The 20306-nt window shown below is 42.9% G+C and overlaps 1 protein-coding gene across 2 annotated transcripts in view; it reads right to left on the bottom strand.

Moving 5' to 3' along the window:
- Positions 1 to 15326, bottom strand: part of FRMD3 (FERM domain containing 3) — a 292877-nt gene extending 277551 nt beyond the window's left edge. For both annotated transcript variants that reach the window (XM_073021498.1, XM_007969584.3), the window contains exon 1: positions 14606 to 15326. In XM_073021498.1, coding sequence (XP_072877599.1) covers positions 14606 to 14752 — 147 coding nt within the window. In that variant the 5' untranslated portion in view covers positions 14753 to 15326. The remainder of the gene's footprint in view (positions 1 to 14605) is intronic.
- Positions 15327 to 20306: the final 4980 nt, after the last annotated feature.

Here is a 20306-nt window from a genome sequence, read left to right as displayed (position 1 = left end):
TGCCATTTCTGACCCAGTAAACACACTAAAGAAAGGCTGGGGAAAGGAAAAAAGTAATCTTTAACTATATATTGGATAATAGCATTAAAAGCTTTCCTTTCTCTAATGGAGGTACAATTTGGAGATAAACTTAAACCACCTTCCTCTCTGTGGCATATGATTAAAATCTGCTTTGTCCTTCTAATTTGTTATTCTCAAATTACCACACTGCTGCTGGCACTGCAAACTCAGGCTTCACAGCTGCCCTTGAATTACTGTATAACTTTTCCTCTTTTTTTTTTCCTTTTATTCAGCACTGAACAAAGAAAGTGCCATCTATAGATGCTGGAAAAACTATGTCTTCAAACTTGGAGGCAAAAGATGTCACTCAAGGTGCCCCCTTGTGTCAGGATGACCCTCAGCAGAAGTACTTCTCCCCTGAGGTCTGGGAACACAGGAGGTGAAGTTATCCTTGATAAGGTTCCAGGTGGCATAAAATATCCTGAAGTGTATTTCCATCCCTACTCCATAGAGTTTATTACTCTCCTGCCTTAGCCTTCAAAACAAAGAGAGCCTGACATGACAGTGGCTAGTGCCTAAGCAAAATAATAATAATAATACATTGTTTTCCTATTTTTCTAAAAGTCCTCTAAATACCATGCTCTGCATTGCTAGATTTTGACTTCCAGAGTCAATCTCAAAACTACAAGGTAAATTACCTTAAAGGACAGATAGAAAATTTTATTAGCATCACCCTTCCTTTTTTTCTTTTTACAACTTCTGGGGAGTTAATTTGAAATTTCAAACTACAAGTAATATTTGTACCATGCCAAATATGTAAAAGGAATCTAGTTACGTTAGATGACAAAATACTCATATAACCATAGCAAGTGGACTGCAATTTTATTTGGATGTACATTCAGCCACAGGTTACAAAAAGAAAGTAGACAGGGAAAGAACTTAAACAGTGTCCTTGGATGACAGTTCTAAAACATCAATATGCTTTTTCTACCCAGAGGTGTGATCTGTGTATGGCTTTTCTCTTGAGCTATTAAAAAAAGTTGTCAGTGGAAAGGAATTACATCATTTAGACTACATAGAACATTCAAAAACAAAATAATGGTAGTATTTAGTGTAATAAGAGCAAACCTAAAACTCAAGACACAATACCCCACCCTAATCTTGCTAAATATGAGACATTGAACCAATCCTATAACATCTCTGTTTAAATCAGTCTCAATTTAATCAATGTAATACGTGTTATTATTATTATACTCAAGGATATCAAGAGGACTGTAAGTGTAGAGAAACGTTGAACCAATAAACAAAGAACCAATAAATACTCAACATGTCATAACATTGTAGACAATACCTACACAAGGTACAGATGACAAAGATGGACAGGAACATGTGTACAGATCAGCCAAAAAATAACATTAGCTAGAAACATCAAGGAAGAATTATTAGCCAACTGATTAATTAGGTGTTGGTGCTCTCTTCTACTAATAAGGCTAACTAGTTACTGATTTTTTTAAGACTGCTTGATTTTATCATCATATCTATCAGTAAACATTATTGTGTTTGAATTTTCAGTTTATGTGTAAAGACCTTGGTTCAGTTAATCTTGACTTTCCAGATTAATGTTTAGCATCAAGGACTAGAGTTTTAAAGCAACAAATTATACTTTCGAGGTGAGAGATTATAAGCCAAACCCTGATCTGTTAACATGCTAATTGCTTTCCCCTGCTACAGAATAATAGTATTTCAAACGTTAGCATTATACATAGATATATTCAGATAAAACTCTATTGTACATCTAAGATTCAGGTCATTACATTATTAATATTAGATTATTGTCTGAGCAATTTTATAGAACTTGAATTATTTTAATTTTCACAAAAACTCCCTGAAAACTACACACAAAACAAAATTTGCCATAAAAGATACCTGAGATATAAACAAACACTAAATAAAGATAAATTATCGCAGCAAAGCTACTCCTCATATAACATGATTAATTTTGTAGCATGTTGATAGGATTTTAAAATGTATTATCTACTTAATGCTCCTGACACTGTCTCAAAGGGCAACTTCCCTGGAAAGAAAATCGTACGCTTTGAAACTCAGAACTTGAAAACTGAAAGAGGTCTTCTTCATTTGCAAGTCCAAGCTAGGCCATGAAGAGTAAGGACAGAAAAATGCCTTTCCACTGACAACCCTGGTTTGGCTGCCCCATTTGTAGAAGAAAATAGAGACCAGCTCTGGTTCAGTTGGAGTTGCCTAACAAAGGAAAAATGATCACTGTTGGAAAGATGTCCAGAGCTCACAATTCATTGATTTGATCTACAAGCCTGCCCCAAGCAGAAATACAGACAAAAAAGGAAGACCTGTCATAGCAGTTTTGTTCATACCACATGGTTTCTGCCACCCCTTGCAAGGACATTAACGACTCCCTTACTTCTGCCTCAATGTCAGACCTGTGTCTCTGGTAACTTTCATTCCTTATATCCAACTGTCTACTGAGAATTCTCCAGTCAGATGCCCTACAGGCACTTCAAAATCAACATACCCAAAATGGAACTCATCCTCTCTTCCCCCAACCTGCTTCTCCTCTAGTCTATCTCCTCAGTGTCAGCTTCACAGGTGTGTGACTTGCACATTTGCTCAGGGACCCGTGCCTAGAAGGACCCTGTACTTCGCTTAATGGTCTGCTATCACCACTTTGAAATTCTTAACAATTTTTTAACAAGTTCTGCATTTTTCATTTTGCACAGGACCACATAAATTATGTGACCAGGTCTGTCTCTCCTGGAATGGCATCTCCATTACCCAGTTGTTGAAACTAACTATGTGGAACTCATCCCAGATTCTCCTTTCCTTAACTCCCAGATTCAGTCATCATGTTTCATGCCTAGGGTTTTACACCAAGCAAGAGATCACTTTGCTTGTAATGCCCTTTTTCTCCTTCTGAAAGAATTTACTTCCACTTGTCCTTTAATTATTAATCAAGATTCATCTATACCAGAGTACTTACTGATGCCCCAGCCTGATCTTGGTGCATCCTCTTGGTCTTCCACCTGCACTTACCTGTCTCTACATCCGTCATTTCATCCTCACATCACTATCCTTTCTGTCTTCCCCCTGACTGACTGCGAGCCTCTTGATAGCTGATTTTATTTTCTTTTGTATCTCTACTTCCAGCTCTGGGCTAGGAATATAGAAGATATTTAACAAATGTTTATCGAATAAGATTGACATTGTTTCAAACAAACTTTAATTTACTTTTGAAAAACATAACTTCTTGATCAAAACAAATGCTCTTCCTTTTTAGAATAAGCTTCTTTTTTTCTTTCTTTTTGCTAAAGTGGGCCCCTCCTTTCCATCCTGCACGTTCAGGGAGAATCAACAAAGCAAACAGCTCCAGAGCTTAATTTACAACTGGAATGCATTTTGTATGGCCCTCCAGGGTCATTGTCCCTCAGAGTCACTTCTGCAAGTAGGAACAGCTGGGGCCCCTATGCCTCCAGGGGCTTCTAGGCACTGCTGGCTTATACACAATGACTTGTTTGTGCCGAGATATTGCCAGAGCTTTTCAGAAATACCACCAGGAGTCCAGTGTACATACAGGAAAGCAAGACTGGGAAGCCTGGCCCAGAGGGACGAGAAGGCAGTCACTAACCGTAGTCCCGTGTGCTCTCATGGACATGCAACACTTCATCAGATTTGCCATGGGAAATTCTGTTTGAAACAATAATCTCTTGATTTGCTTGGAACAAATAGTCAAACAGAATCATTCCATACCCAGCAACAGTGTCTAATCAACACTTCATTATACCTGTGATAGACACACCAGGATGGATTTCTTTATTTATTCACTCACCCACACTCATTGAACATCTACTGAAAGAAATGTGCCCAGTGAGGCACAATCGAGGGAGGAACAAAAGGAACAGATCCCTCCACTCAAGGAGCTTAGCAATATTATTAGGAGAAAGGTAAATTCCACTAATGTCTGACTATTCCAGATGTGGTCCACAGACCAGCCACACAAGCACCACCTGGAAGCATGCTAAAAATGTCAAATTTCAGGGCTCTTCCCAAGACTTCCTGAATCCGAGTCTGCATTTGAAGAACAGAGAAAATCCACAGGAACATCCGACTGAGAAGCACTTACACACTTCTCCCAGGGCTCAATGCTGAACTTGACTCTTCTGAGCCTGAGTCAAGTTCAAACCTCAGCTGCAAAATCTGCCCAACTGGCTCCTGACCCTAGTCCCATTATTTTTCCCATCTCTGGATTCCACATCTGGCTCTCTGCTACTTCATGGGAAGAGCAACTTGAAATTCTCCATTAGAGGGTGAGAACTAAAAGAGGGCCATGTTATCTTCCCAATGCCTAACACTTATGCCATGTGAATCTCAGATTCTCATAGAATAAATTCTGATATTTCCATTCCTGCAACCTTTTTCTGTTTTCCCAAAATGCCTACTCAGAAAAAGAAGTAACAACTTAATAATTCAAGTGATTAATGGGCCTGATTCAAATGGTTTACAGTTTAAACACTTCATGTTTAGCTGTATATTTTCCATGATCTAAAGAAGGGTCTCAAAACAAGACACAGCTTTATACAATTATTAGAGTTTAAAAAGTTAGGATTCAGTTAGAGAGCAAGTGCAATTAGAGAATGCTTATTACAGTAGAGCTTGGCCTTGTCCTTCTACTGTTAATATTTTGAATATAAATGCAGACAAAACACACACACACACACACACACACACGTGCATAGTTACTACTAAGAATTCCAAATATAATGTACATATTTTCTGTGAACACGCAGTGTTTTTTATTTAACTGACATCACTTGGGGTACTTGTAATTTATGTTCTTGGAGGCATAGAAGATGCATATAAGTTCTACTTTGTTTTACTTAATTTTGGCTTTTTTTAATTTTTCTGGAAGTTCAATAAATGGACAGTCACCTAAACCAGCAATTTTTTTTTTTTTTTGAGACAGGGTCTCACTGTCACCCAGGCTGGGGTGCAGTGGCACAGTCATGGCTCACTGCAGCCTCCACCTCCCTAGTTTATGCAATCCTCCCACCTCAGCCTCCCAAGTAGCTGGGACTACAGGCATGCACCAATCCCAGCTAATTTTTGTATTTTTTGTAAACCCAGGGTTTCACCATGTTGCCCAGGCTGGTCTCAAGCTCCTGAGTTCATGCGATCTGCTCACCTCAGCCTCCCAAAGTGCTGGGATTACAGGCACCAGCCATTACACCCAGCAATTCTTCAGTATGTTGGCCTCAAAACTCCTTTACTCTGCTGAGTATCTGTAAAACCTTTGTTTATATTATATATCTATAGAATTATCTAAAATATTCAATATTGATTCACTTAAAAATGACAATAAACCCACTGTACATTAATGTAAATAACATATTTTTGTTTAAAAATAGCTATATTTTACAAAATAAAGTAGTGATAAAAGCAGCATTGTTTTACATTTTTGCAAATATCATTAATGACTGACTCAACAAAGAGGTGTATTCTCACATATGCTTCTTCATTCAATGTGTTGTAATATCACACATCTTGTAGCCTCTAGAAAATTCCACTGTACACTTCTGAAAGACTGAAAGTGGAAAAGGTAAACAACATCTCAACAGAGTGACAAGATAATTCAATGGGGAAGAGTTATTTTTTTCAACAAATGGTGCTGGGACAACTGGATATCCACACGCAAAAGAATAAAGTTGGACCCCTACCTCACACCATACACAAAAATTGACTCAAAATGGATCAAAGATGGGGAGTGACTGTTAATAGGTACAATTTATTCTGGGTTGATGAAAATGTTCTGGAATTAGGGAGTGATTGCAGTTGCAAAGTCTTACGAATATATGAAAATCAACTGAATTGTACACTTTAAAATGATTAATTTTATGGTATGCGAACTATGTATCAATTTTAAAAATGGATCAAAGTCCTAAATATAAGAGCTAAAACTATAAAACTGCTTAATGAAAACATAGGCATAAGTCCTTATTACCTTGAATTGGGCAACAGTTCTTAGCTATGGCATCACAAATACAAGCAACAAAAATTATATATAAATTGGACTTTATCAAAATTAAAAGCTTTTTTGACTCCATCAAGAAAGTAAAAGATATCCCACAGAATGGGGAAAAAAATTGCAAATCACTTATTGTATAAAGGGTTTGTGTCCAAATATATGAAGAACTCTTACAACTTAAAAATAAAAGAAAACCCATTTTAAAATAGGCAAAAGGTCTAAATGGGCAGTTGTCTGAAGAAGATGTACAAATGGCTAATAGACACATGAAAAGATGTTCAACTTTAGCCTTAGAAATGCAAATCATAACCACAATGAGATACCACTCCACACCCACTTAGAATGGTTATAATCAAATAGATAGATAAATAACAAGTGTTGGAGAGGATGTGAAGAAATTGAAACCCTCCTACACTACTGGTGGGAATGTAAAACGGTGCAGCCACTTTGAAAAACTGTTTGACAGTTATTCAAAAGATTAAACACAGAGTTACCATATGACTAGTAATTTCACTTTTAGGTATACACCCAAGAGAAAAGAAATGTGTCTAGAGAGCAACTTTTTCCGGAATGTTCACGGCAACATTATTCATAGTAGCCAAAATGTTCATCAACCCAAATGTTCATCAACTAATGAATGGATCAACAAAATGTGATATATCTATGCAATGGACGACTATTCAACAAGAAAAAGGAAGGAAATACTGACCCATGCTACAATGTGGATAAACCTTGAAAACACTGTGCTAAGTGAAAGAAGCCAGACACAAAAGTTCACATATTTTATGATTCCATTTTTATCAAATGTCCAGAATAGACAAATATATACAGACAGGAAGCAGATTAGTCGTTGCCTAGGACTGGGAGGTCTGGAGGGAAATGGAGGTATGACTGCTAAAGGGCAAAGGTTCATTTTGGGGATGATGAAAATATTCTAAAATTGATTGTGGTGATGACTGTACAACTATCTGAATATATCAAAAATTGTATACCTTAAGTGGGTATACTACAAGGAATGTGAACTATATCTCAATAAAACTGTTATCCAAAAAGGCAAACAACATCTTAGTATTATTTTGAAAATACTTTTTTTAACAGCATGGCCACCATGAAAGGACCACAGGGACTTCCAGGGTTCCCCAGACCATACTTTGAGAACCACCTACCCTAGACAAAGCATCTAGAGTAGGTATTGTGGATTATCTTTTTAGGAGCCATTTCCCCCTTCCTCCCATCTGATTTTAGGTATTTGCTCTTCCCCAGGCAGAACATCACCACAGGGGAAGTTGATTCCACCCTGAGTCCCAGGGTCGAGTTCTGCACCTTAAGCTAATCAGTACATTCTGTTGCCCTGGTCATAGTTACTGCTTCTGGGGTTAGCATGTGACCTAGGAGGTCCAATCAGGATGACTGCATACTTCTGCTTGGGATGCTGAATTGAAAGCAGCTTCTCTCTTCCTCTGGAGGGTATCCTATGAAAATGTGAGAACTGGCACTGCTGTAACCATTTCACTACCAGCCTGAGGATGGAGCCATCACAAATGGCAAGAAGAGGCAAAGGAACCCCAGAGAAACAGAGCCACAGTCCTTGAATTAAATACATAATTCAAGACTTCTGAATATATAAGTCAGTAAGCATCCTTAATGTTAAAGCCAGTTTGAATTAGAATTTGTTGCATGTAGTTGAAAGAATTCTAGCGGATACACTGTTCAAACAATGTGCAGCTAATAGTATTGTATTCTCCCTGAAGTCAATACACTTTGCCTTTGCTTTGAAAATATCAAGAGATAAGATCTTAGCAGACCATTGGAATAACATTACATTTTTTTTTTAGGTTATACTTAATATAAAGAACTGGCCCATATAATCTAGATCTAAAAACGTCAGAGCTGTGCCACAGTATTTAACAAACTGCCTCTCTCCTCTATTCCTTTTGTGTCTGATTTTCAGTAGACTCTGAATGGCATTCCAGAAGAGCTTGGTAGAGAAAAGTGTTGAATTGTCCTTACTAGCAGAAAATTGTGGCTGCCAGCTGGACCTAGCTTGGATTTCACCAGCAGGATCATCATGGGGCCTGATATTTAGCACAGATATAGGTTTGCACATGATAATGTCATTCCCATTTCAACAGATAAGAAGCTATCCTTTTTTTCAACTAAATTGATTAGAATAGTACTCTGTATTTGGGTGATATTTTAACATTTACAACATGCTTTTACATAAACCATCTCAACAACCCAGTGGAGATTGGCAATTGAGGAATTATTACTCTCATTTTTCAGATGAAGAACAGGAGGCCCAGTGACTTGCTTAAGGTCCTGCACCATCAGAAAGGGATGAAGTTTAGGCTTAAAGTCATTTGATTCTAAGTCAAAGCCTTCCCACCACTTAGGATTACCTCTAATATAGTTTCACAAAGCACTAAGATAACAGTCACTATTTTTTCAGCTCTCACTATGTGCCAGGTACTAAGCTAAGCACTTGACATATAATGCTTATTTAATCCTTACAAAAAGTCCATGAGGGTTATGTTATTATTATTTCCACTTTATAGATGAGGAAACTGAGGCCCAGTGAGGAAAAATGACTTCCCCAAAGTCACCTGGCTAGTCAGTGGCAGAGCCAGGGTTCAAACCCAAGCAAGCAGTACTCCAGAACATATGCTCTCGACCACTTTGCCACCATGCCACTTGAACAAGCATAAAGTTTGTCTGCTGAAGAGAGCTGTGCCTGCTCTGAACAAGATGCCTTTCAGCTGCCCAGAACCCACCAGTTCCACAAGAGCAGAAATGATATTTAACAACACACTACAAAAGACTCTCTCATAATTTTTCTTGTTCTGGAATTTGATGATACAAAGATTGCCTAAAAAAAGCCAGGGCTGAGATAACATCTTACTAAACTCTCATGAGAGGTTTATTGTAACAGTAATTGCAACCCAATTTGACGTATTCTGAAAGACACTCCTGCTTGATTAGCCGACAGCTGTTCCTCCCCAGCACACACATGTGCATGCACACACACACACACATAATTCCATTCCTTCCATAATGGCAAAGCCACTTCCCATTATAGAGAGGAAAGATGCCAGATTCATATATTCCTAGACACTTTTGCAGCTAGGGCATGGGCATATGATCCAATCCAGGCCAATAGAATCTGATGGGAAGACTGATGGTGACTCTGGGAAAGTGTTCCTCTGTGATAAAAAGGAAATGCATGAGGAAACACCTCTTCTTGGACAGTGGATATGGCAGTGACTGACTGACATCTAAAATTACTGCAGCCAACTCATAATCATGGAGACTATAGAGACACAGTTAATGCACTGAAGATGCCAGAGTGAAAAGATGGGAGGCAGCAACTAAGTCCAGGCAGAGCTTTGGAACAGCCCTGAAGTTGTCCTCCCTCTGGACTTTTTGCCAGCTAAGATAATAAGTGTCCTTATTATTTAGGCCACTTTAACTTGGCTACTCTTTTACTTGCAGCCAAAAGCAGCCTAATCATCCAGTCCCAAGAGGCAGTGCTCCAAAGATGAAAGAGCTCTGGATTTTGAGTCAAATGACCTGGGTCCTGACCAACTTAATTGCTTGGTTACCCAAACTGCTAACCTCTCTGAATCTCATTTTCCATATCTAGTAATACAATATTGAGATAATACTCAGTAACACAATAACATCCATAGAATGGAGATAATTGATAGTTTTGAAATTCATATGAGATAATATGAACACTACCACTTTATCAATAGCAATGCTTCGTTCAAATGTAATTTATCTAGTCAATAATAAAACCACAGACTTTTTAAACTGCAGCATCCATCTATCCAAATTCTTTTGTTTTACAAAAGAAAAGAAAATTGACCTCCAAATGTCAAATGACTCACTCAAGATCACACAGCTGGTTGGTAACATAACTAAACCACACATCTGATTCCCGATCCAACGCTGGCATGCTACCTTCATGTTGACAGGTAATGAGCTAGATTAAATATTGAGAAGGTTAGCACTCATCCATTCCACTGGTGTTTAATGTGCACATATTATACTATATAGAATAGCAGGCACTATTCTAAGTATTAGGGACTCCGCGGTGAACATCAAAATGTTCCTACTCTTGTGAATTTAACAGTCTAGAAAGGAAATTATTCAATCTACATCGGTATTTATTGTGTTCCTACTGCATGCAAAGCACTATGCTAGGATTTCTAGTCAAATACAAATACAAATTTTCAGCCAATTCCAACTATGTCAGCCACGTTTACCAGGCTTTGCCAAAGTATTAATATATGAGTCAGTAAACATCCTTAATGTCTATGTAAAAAGTCTATATAACCTCAAAAAGTCAGTATTAAAAATGGCAAGTTCATTAGCAAGAGCTGTGAATGACAATGCCAGTATCGGCCGGGGGCGGAGCAAGATGGCCGAATAGGGACAATGCCAGTATCTAAAAAAAAAAAAAAAAAAAAGAAAAAGGTGGATAGAAAATGGCTAGGACTCCACTCTAATTGAAGTAGCAAGGTTGAATGAAGAGTTAGAGCCAAAACTTATCCTCCTACAACATCCAGACTTCAAAGGTTAGCTCAATTGGAAAAGCCCAATAAGGAGCATTCAGCAACTCTTTCCCTTCCCCAGGCCTCTATCTGGTATCCCAAACTCCCCTTTATGCCCTGTCTATTTGGAATTCCTCTATCTTCCATCCTACCTGAACATTCACAAGCAAATGATATGATGGGACAGCATCCCAGACCCTGCGAAAAGAGACAGAGCCAATGACTTCCACATCTCTTATTGGAAATGACCACCAGTCTGCTAAGACTGGGCCACTAGGTTGTATGTTTGAAAGTTTTCATTGCCCAAATACCACCAAAACTATACGATTTGGAAAAGGAATGTTTAAAAGCTGTTATTTTGCAAAAGCTCTTTCCTATCCTCTATATGGTGGTAAATGCAAAGATCTTAGGGGGTGGAGAATACTCTGCCTTCTCCCCCTTGTGGAAGGCACACTGAAGAGGAACAAAACACATGTGCTTTCACCATCACACCCTGTAATCAGAGCACAAATAGGTAATTCTCCCTTAGTTTCTGGCTTGGTTCGTCTTTTGATGCATAGGCATAATTTGGGGCTACTACGGTCTGATATATAAGGACACTGTGCATCGAACCTAACAAAGCATTTATGCATATAGTTTCTTTAAAGGCAAATACCATGTTTCCGGGGGGTGGAAATGGCCCCCAATGACGTTTGGATGTGGAATTCCAATCAGCTCTGGGATGCCAGCCTGCCTGACAGACTCAGGACACATTAAGTTTGCAAACTAGCAAAGAGGGTCGCTTTGTCCATTCAGATCATGAATCCCAACTGGCCTCCAGTCACTGGTTTAAACCCCCCTACCTTGGATTTACCTCTATCCATGTCTGGAAATTTCACTGAAACTTCAGCTATTTTAACTATGGGGTAATATGTCAAAGACATACATAAGCTTCGGATCCAGACAATTCTGCATTTGAAATCCAGCTGCTCATTCTCTTTTTAGAGATATGGCCTTGAACAAGTCACTTAAGTTATTAGCTGCTCAGTTTTCTTATCCAAAAGAAGGGAATAATACCTACTCAAAGGTTGGTGGTAGAGAGCAGACATAAATGAGTGGAAAAGGCTGGCACATGAGAGATGCTCAAGAAATGGCACCTAGAGCTATTCACATGGTCTCAAGCAATAGGCCTGAAGGTTTCTATCATCCCTTGCATCTACCACATGCAGCCACCCTCCAGCACCTTACTAGAGAAAACTGCTTGAGTGACTCTTTTTTCTTTCAATCTGGAATGCTCACCTACTAGAGAACACAGACTAATGAACTCCCAAGGATGTGTGGCTTGAGTTTCCCCCACTTATTTTGGGGCTCCATAGGCAGCACTCCTGGAGTGAAGAGGAGTGAACAACTAACACAGGTCCAAGAGCTCCTGCTCCTCCTACAGAGCCTCTAGCTCAAGCTCATCCAACCCGTGGCCCAGAACAGCTTTGGATGCAGCCCAGCACAAATTCATAAATTTTCTTAAAACATTATGAGACTATTTGTGATTTTTTTTTTTTAAGCTCATCAGCTATCGGTAGTGGTAGTGTATTTTATGTGTGGCCCAAGACAATTCTTCCTCTTCCAATGTGGCCCAGAGAAGCCAGAAAATTGGACACCCCTGCTCTAGAGCCAGGCAGGCACCAGGGATGAGAGCTCCTAACTCAGATAGGCAGATGTGGGCTATGGAGAGAGGGTGACGTTCTGTGGATAGTATATATAATCCTTTAACTGTGTAGTTCTATAGGAGGAAGGAAGGAAGCAAACACAGATGGATTCACCCAGAACAAGTGCCAGTGATTCCAAATGGCTTTGTTTCACATTGTTTTTTAATCCTTTTGTTCTCACTCTAAGCAAATGGGAAGTCTTTGTAACCTGATACCTGGAAGGGCAATTTCAATTCCTGGTCTGGAGTACTCTAGGAAAGTATGAGGTCCAAAGTTATCCAAATAAAATATTTTAATTCATTTTAATTGGTTAAATAATAATCCTCATTTGGGGGCAGAAAGGGCAGAGAAAGATGAATCACAAAAATAAACATCTAATTTTTTGAAAAATCAGTACCCAAGCCAACATTTTGAAACATAACATTTTAACCTCTTTGGCACTAGTTGGGTCATAAGCACTAGAGTTTTTCAAACTGTTGTTAGACTGGCTACAATTCATTGTTTCTCAAAACATGAGACAACAAATACATGTCCTTTGGGGAATATTTATTATTCTGAGGAAGACTTCATCCTGAGGGAGGGGAAAAATGTCAACACCAAGTGGGACAGGGCAGAAGAGGGCTAAGAGACAGAGGAGACCTCAACAGCCTCTCTCCCTGATGGCACCTCCATCATCTACACATTCATTATGGGTTCAAGGACCTGTACACCTACTTTAGGACTTCAAGCAAAGTGCACAGACCACACTCTCTGGATCACAAGACTATTAGTACATGCCAGATGCTTCTGTGCAACCCTCATGGCAGTAGAAACACTGCCTATCCTGCTAATCCTTTTATTATTAAGTTTAGTAGTGCTGCTTGGTCAGAATGAAATTCAAGATCCTCCAGAAAATTCAGTGGGAGCCTACTTTCCTGGGAGATCATGGGGCATCACATTCCTACCTTGACTTTTGTCCAGCTGTCAGGTTACAAATTAATTGCAACTGCCCCCAACATGTCACACACTCCCACTAACAAAAATTAAATAAAAATAAAACAGGGAAAGTCCTTTCATTCCTTCATGGTTTGCACAGCCTAGAGGCTGATTCCTGCTCTGGGAGATGCGCCCCACTCACCTCCCACTGACATGAGTGGTGTGCCCTGTATTTAAATGTATTTAAAAAAAAAAAAAAAAAAAAAAAAAAAAAAAGCTCAGTTCCAGAGCCTCAAGACTCGACTAGGTTAGGTGAGAAAGGAAATCCCAGAGATAAATAGTTAAATAGATTTAAAATTCGGAAGTTAATTGTGCCGAGCCCTGACACAACCTTTCCTGATTGTGTGCGCACCGAGTGGGGCATCTTTGGGTTCCTGGAAGAGGGGCTCTCACCCGCCTACATATTCACCCACCGCAAATACGCACACGCACACGCACGCACACCTTTGCAGCTCACACTAGCTCTCCTGACAGCCCAGAGGCATTTACTACCCGAGCACAGGGTTGCCAGCAAAGCTGCCTTCACCCAAACAACTAGCCTTCTCCTCCAACTTGGGTGACGGTGAATGTCCACCAAGATTCCACGGGGCGCTTTTTCCCAGGACCCAGGTTCCTGCAGGGCTCCCCACTTGCTGGCCTCACAATCCTTTCTTTTCCTTTCTCTGAAACACTCAGACTTCACACATTCCTTTCGAGGTAGCTCCAGTCCGACGCATCGCGCGCGCTCCATCCCTCAAGGCTGGCGCCCAGGGCAGCCCGGCCTCTCTCACTCTGGGGAAACTTCGCCACCGCCCCACGCGGAGAACTGAAGACCACCGGCGGAGGGTAAAGGGGACCCACACGGAGCGGAAAGCATGGTTCCGGGACTGAGGGCGTCTCCGGAGCCTGGGCGCGGGAGAGAGAAATGAGTGAACCCGGCGGATGCATGCCTTCTCCACGTGGAGGAAAGGAGGAAATACCAGTGGGCGACATGCAGGTGCCCCTCTCAGCCCTCGGAGCTCCCATCTCCTGGCGGAGTAGGGCCCAGAGGGGCCAGAGTCCCTCCGCAGGCAGCTGCCCCGCGCCCCTAGTCTGGGCGCAGAGAGACGCGCGCGCAGGGTGCACGCGAGAGGAAGGGGACTGGGCGCGGATAACGCGTGCCTGGAGCTTGCAGGGGACCATGCCCCCCACGCCAGGATAAGGCCCCCCAGCCTCAGAGGGCTGAGGAATCGAAATCTGGCTTTCTAGCAGTCCCCCAATCCCCTCCGGGAGTGGGTTCCTTGTCCTCGCATGCCCACCGCAAAGGCCCCCCGCCCTGCTCCCGGCGTGTGCCCCGCGCCCTCGCCCGGTTCCACGCACACCTGGATGTGGCAAGATATCTCCGAGTCGTCCAGCAGCCGGATGGTGCATTTCATCTCCTGGCTGAGCGATTTGATGCTGGAGCTCCGAAAGTGGATCATTTTCATGGTCCTCCTGCCTCTCGGCACACAGTGGCAGGAGGCGAACATGCACCGCGGCCGGGGAGAGCGAACGCTAGGCTCAGGGCCGGCGCGGTGCTCGCCTGCGCGGACACACACTCGCGCACGCACTGTCCGGGACACCTGGGCGCGGCTCAGCCCCGGGACAGCGGCAGCGTCGGGCGCCTGCGGCCACACATGCCCAGCGGCCGGGGCGCGGCGGGCGGGTCCCTCCCTCCTGTTCGCTCGCCTCCGCCTCGCCCCCTCCTTTCCCCGCCTCCTTCTGTCGCGCGCGCTCGTGCGCCTCCCTCTGCCCGGGCTCGCTTGCCGAGGATGCCCAGAGCCTGAGACCCTCGGCGGGCGCGCGACGCACTCACTCCCACGCGCGCCGAGCAGCTGAAGGAGGAGGCTGAGGGATGGCTGGCGCGGCTGGCCCGGGTGCCCTGGTGGTGGCCTGCTCAGTCGCAGCCGCCGCTGCGTCAAGCTGGGCCCGACTGTCTTCCTCAGCCTCGCCGCCTCCTCCCTCCCCTGGCCGCTGTCGCTCGGGCTCCCGGTAGTGCTCGTCCCGGCCCCGGCTCCCGCACGCGCCCGACAGCGCCCTGCTCTGCTCAGCTCCAGGGACCTGGCGCGGGTAGGGGACAGAGAGCGATCCTGACCCACACCGCCAGGGGGATTCCGCCTCGGGAAAGGGTTGTTGGGCCCAGGGCGAGTGAGAGAGAGAGAGAGTGACAGCCCTGACAGGGCTACACCAGGAATATCGCTAATAGTAAAAATCTCATGGATATTGTTTAAGCTATTGCTTTATTTAATGCTAGCTAGGACTCAGTCTCTTTCTCTAAAAAATTCGGAGCCTTCCATGTGCAAATCCTCCTTTAAATCTCCCAACATCTTAGTGTGATATTTGGTAGCATACCTTTGACTGGAGCAAGAGGCGTGGGTTCCTATTCTACTCCCCTACTTTAGAGACCTCCTCCAGCTCCCGGTTGCTCAGGAATTAAGAGGTCTAATGCAAAGCAGATGTGCCCCGTCCTGTTTTAGTCCAGTCTCTGGGTACTGAGGATTCTGGAATTCCCCACCCGCCTCCAGGGTGTTGAAGGTAGAAGGTATCCTGCCTCTTTGTTGTCCCCCAAGGTGGCTCAAGCCACCGTGTCATGTACCCTAGGCCCTAGAGTGGCCAGGGGCAGCTGTTGAGTCAGGGGTATGGAGCTTGAATGTGAGCGCTGGAATGTCCAGAAGTTGGGAGAGATGGAAGTCCTCTTACCCTGCTGCTCTTGCCTGAGCAGAACAGGTCGTTAGGAAGGAACATTTGTTAGAAGAAGGACGTATTACCCAGCTGTCAGCTTTTTCAAGGTTTGTGCCTGCATGGAGCCCCCTCATCCAAAGGTATGCCCTGTCCTGGGGATGGAGGAAGAGTGGCACAGAAATTTTACCTGCCCTGGACCGTCTGGTGGGCCATATATTCTCTAGGACACCTAGTGTTGGCCGAGACTTGGTGGAGTCCGCAATGCATTTGGACTTCTCTCTCTGCCTGCTCCTGCCTCCTCTCCCTGTTGATCACTAATAAATACCATACAGGACAAACTCAGTCTCAGTATCTGCTCCTGGAAATTCCAAATTGCAGCCATTTGTCAATATAGGAGGATAGAGAATGTTTCATGTAGCACTCAATAGCTGACTATTGCTTACGAATATTTAGATGATAGTATGGGGCATTCTCATGGATGCTCTTGAGCTGGGCCCTTCAAGTGTTAGGGAAAAGCCTAATGGAGAGGTCAGTATTGAGGGTATGGGAAGATGTGGGTTTCATTCTTGGCCCAGCTACTGGCTAATCCTGGGCATCTTTTAAAAAGCCTCTCCATTTCTTTTCTCATTTCAAAGGAGAGAACACCTGTCCATCCCACAGGTGGCTGGGAAGCTGGGATGAGACCAGGTCAGTGGAGGACATCTTACGGCTGTACTCTGTAAATCCCCATGTGCACATATGAGGTGGCAGGGACGGGACCTGTCTCAAGTTGAAAACGGGATCATCTCTGCTAGCCAAAAGAGCAGATAGCCCAGAGATCAAAGAAAAGTCACAAACCAACACAGTCCATGCTTTTCTTTTAAGACCCCACACACACACACACTTGTCCACCCTATTATAGTGACCATTAGGCTCCAAAGAGTCATATCAATACCCAAAAACTATTATCCCAAATTTCAAGGATGCAAAATAAGACCAACAAGGACAGTAGGAAAAAAGACAGAATAAAAATCACCCAATGTGGGACTGTAAGAAACAGAATTTTGAAGAAATGAGAAGAACCTGAGACTGGTTGTCTGGCCTGATTAGGAATAAAGGCTGAGATTCAGCTGGTATGAAAATACAGGCTGTGGAAGTACTTGGCATGACAGCTAGGTAAATTACCAGGTATGGTCACCTGGATTGAACCACCCACCGCAAACAAGGCTTTGGGAAACCAAGTGGCCATTGTCAATAATAATAATAGTAATATGAAGATTAGGAAGAACTCAAAGAATGAACTCAAGGGATGAGTTTAAAACTGGACCACTTAAAGAAAAGCAGTGATGCACTGAGTCCTAAATTCTCAGCTTACAACTTTTAAACAGCTGCATTTTTACAAACAACCGAGCTCAAAGAATATTTTGTTAATTGAGCCACAAGGCCAAAACTGAAAAACTAAATTCACAATTTCATCTACAAATTGCCAAATTACAAAGTCAACTGAATTATCAGCCTCACAAGATTTTATAATTATCAGCAGGAAAGAGTGGGAATCTGGGAATAAGAATAGGACTATAAAAGAAAACTTGAATGATTCCTAGTCACTCAAGCCCCCAAACTCCCTTGGCAGGAGAAGCACGCCCTCTTCCTTATGTAACAAGGCTGTTCCTGTTTTGTTTGAAGATCCTCTTCGGAACTCACTTAAGGCAGTTACCTTGGAAAGGAAAGCTGATCTCCTCCCACCCCTCTCCCACCACCTCTGACTTCTCTCAGTCTTAATACTTGAACCAGATTCAGTCACACCCTAGGAGACCAACTATGAAGTCAACCCCAAGAAGGGAAAGAATTGCAAGATTCTGCTAATTTAAATTGAAGAGTATATGTGTGAATAAACTGAATTTGTCCATTTGAATTCACTTCCCAATGACTCTGGTTTCCATGCACCATCTAAATGGACTAACTGACTTCTGGACTCAGCTAAATGAAGATGAGAAAAAGGAAATTCCCTGGTACATGTACAGGAAAAGATCCAAAATATCAAGGAGATGGAAATATTGCAGTGTATTTGCACATGTGGCCAGCTTACCTCTCTTTAACCGTATCCCCTGAGCGGGCCTCCACCAAGATTTTCAAAGAATCATTGGTGAAGGAAGCACTGCTATCTTTGAAAAGCACCAAAGTGGCTGTTGTTTGTGGCCAGAGATGGTTGTGAAAGACACTGCAGTCAAAAGGAGCTCCCTGACTTAAATCGGAAGGATGAGAGCCTGGGCTGGCAAAAGACAAACAGTGGTGCATGACTTAACCCTCAGTGCCAGGGAAGCCCTGGTACAATCATAAGCAGTCCTCCCAAATTGATCTATAGGTAAAGTGCAACCCAAGTCAAAACGTGAGCTAGTTATTTTGTGGATATCAGCAAACTTTTTTAAAGCTTATATGGAAAGGCAAAAACCCAGAGTAGCTAACACAATACTAAAGAAAAACAAAGTCAGATGACTGATATTACCTGACTTTAAGACTTAATATAAAACCAAAGTGATCAAGGCAGTATGGTACTGGCAAAAGAATAAACAAATTGATCAGTGGAACAAAATAGAGGGACCAGAAAGAAACCCACACAAATATAGTCAATTGATATTTGACAAAGAAGCAAAGTCAATCCAATGGAGAAAGGATAATCTTTTTGACAAATGGTGCTGGAGAAACTAGACATTCACATGCAAAAAAAATGAGAGTAGACACAGATCACACACTGTTCACAGATTTTAAGCCAAAATAAACCATTGACTTACATGTAAACTATAAAACTTCTGGAAGATAACATGAAGGAAAATCTAGGAAATCTTCAGTTTGGTGATAAAAATCACCAAACATCAACACATCAAAGCATAAGTTGGACTCAATTAAAATGTAAAATTTTTAGGGCAGTTTCAAGATGACTGACTGGAGACATTGATCACCTGGTCTCTCCAAAAAAGAAGAACCAAAGTTAGAGGTGAATAATCATAACTCAAAAGATTAAGAGATGAGTGTCAAGGCCTGTTGGAAAATTCATAGGCAGAAGCTAGGGCACAGAAAAAAGGAGGCAAGAGTATGGCAGAAATTGAATCCTGAAGGACTTGGGGTCCCATGGAAAGGGTAAGTGGGGATGTTTTGGGTTCCCCTCACCCCTGTGACAGATTGCTGGTTTCCAAACTGTTGAAGAGCTCCTCTGCCTTCACAAGCTCATGCATTGGTGTGGGCAGCAATTTGGGGATTTCTTGAGAGCACTGCACTGGACTGTCAGCAACCCCCAAATTTGAGCTATGGTAGTGGGCACCACACTGGGTGTGCACCCACTGTGGGACTCTATCCTGCCCAGGGAATCTCAGTTCTTGTGTCTCCACATCACCAAATCCCCTGCAGACATTCCTCAGCACCCACTGAGATTGTGGCACCCACATGGGACCAGCTGGACCCAGGAGAGCTGAGAGTCTGACCCTCAGGGCATGCTATTCCAAGGACAAGGCAGAGTGCAGCATGCCAAAGGAACACCTGTTAAGACAAAAGAAACCATAGAGTGTGCTCTCCTATTCCTGAGAGCTCCCCACTTCTGTGCTGAAAGTGACTGCACTCCTTTCAACAGCTACAATGGGCACTGTGCTTGGCTCTGTGGGTGAAGAGTGTGGTTCTGCCATAGCAGCCAGGTGGCCGCAGTGCTTGGGCCTAGTAATGGACAGGAAGCCTCCTACTCCCCCCATAGCTGCTGCTGCCAGGGTTTGGTTTAAGCATACCTGTGGACAGCCATTCCAGGGCTATTAAGGATAATTGCATCCTTACTGGCAATGTCCCCACTGGGCCCTAGCTTGTACAAAAAACAGGGCCCCTCCGCCTCTAAACACACAGTGGCAGTATTCCTGTAGCAAGAACAGGTGAGCCATAAAGCTGTCTATTTTGGGCTGAGGGAAGAGGCCCCACACCAAAGCCATTTCTTCAGAGAGACACAGGAAAGGCATTGTCCATGTCTCTCAGCTACATTGTGGCCTAAAGATAGAAGTGTCTGTCTGAACTGAGTCATGAGCCCTGGGATGGGGCACGATAGGGAAGAAGACTGTGTTTCTACCTGCCCAGGACATGGAGTTGGTGCAGCCCCCTGACCCCCTGAGAAGACCTCTGTGCATTTCACCAGAAACTACCTTAAGCACCCCATCAGGGCTTGTGCTTGTGCTTGGCATTGGGTTATCCAAGAACAAGCTTGGCGGTCCAGCTTGACTCAGCTTTGTCCACTCCCCAACCCAGGGCTGAGCAGGAAACTCAGAGAACGGTGTATTCCAGATAATTGCCTGTGACAACACAGAGCTTCTCCCAGTTGAAAAAAAAAGATCAAGTATATACCCATCTGCT

This window comes from Chlorocebus sabaeus, chromosome 12 (assembly GCF_047675955.1).
Source record: "Chlorocebus sabaeus isolate Y175 chromosome 12, mChlSab1.0.hap1, whole genome shotgun sequence".
Taxonomy (NCBI): Eukaryota; Metazoa; Chordata; class Mammalia; order Primates; family Cercopithecidae; genus Chlorocebus; species Chlorocebus sabaeus.
Note: the sequence above shows the minus strand (reverse complement) of the source record. Positions and strands in the feature narration are given on the sequence as shown.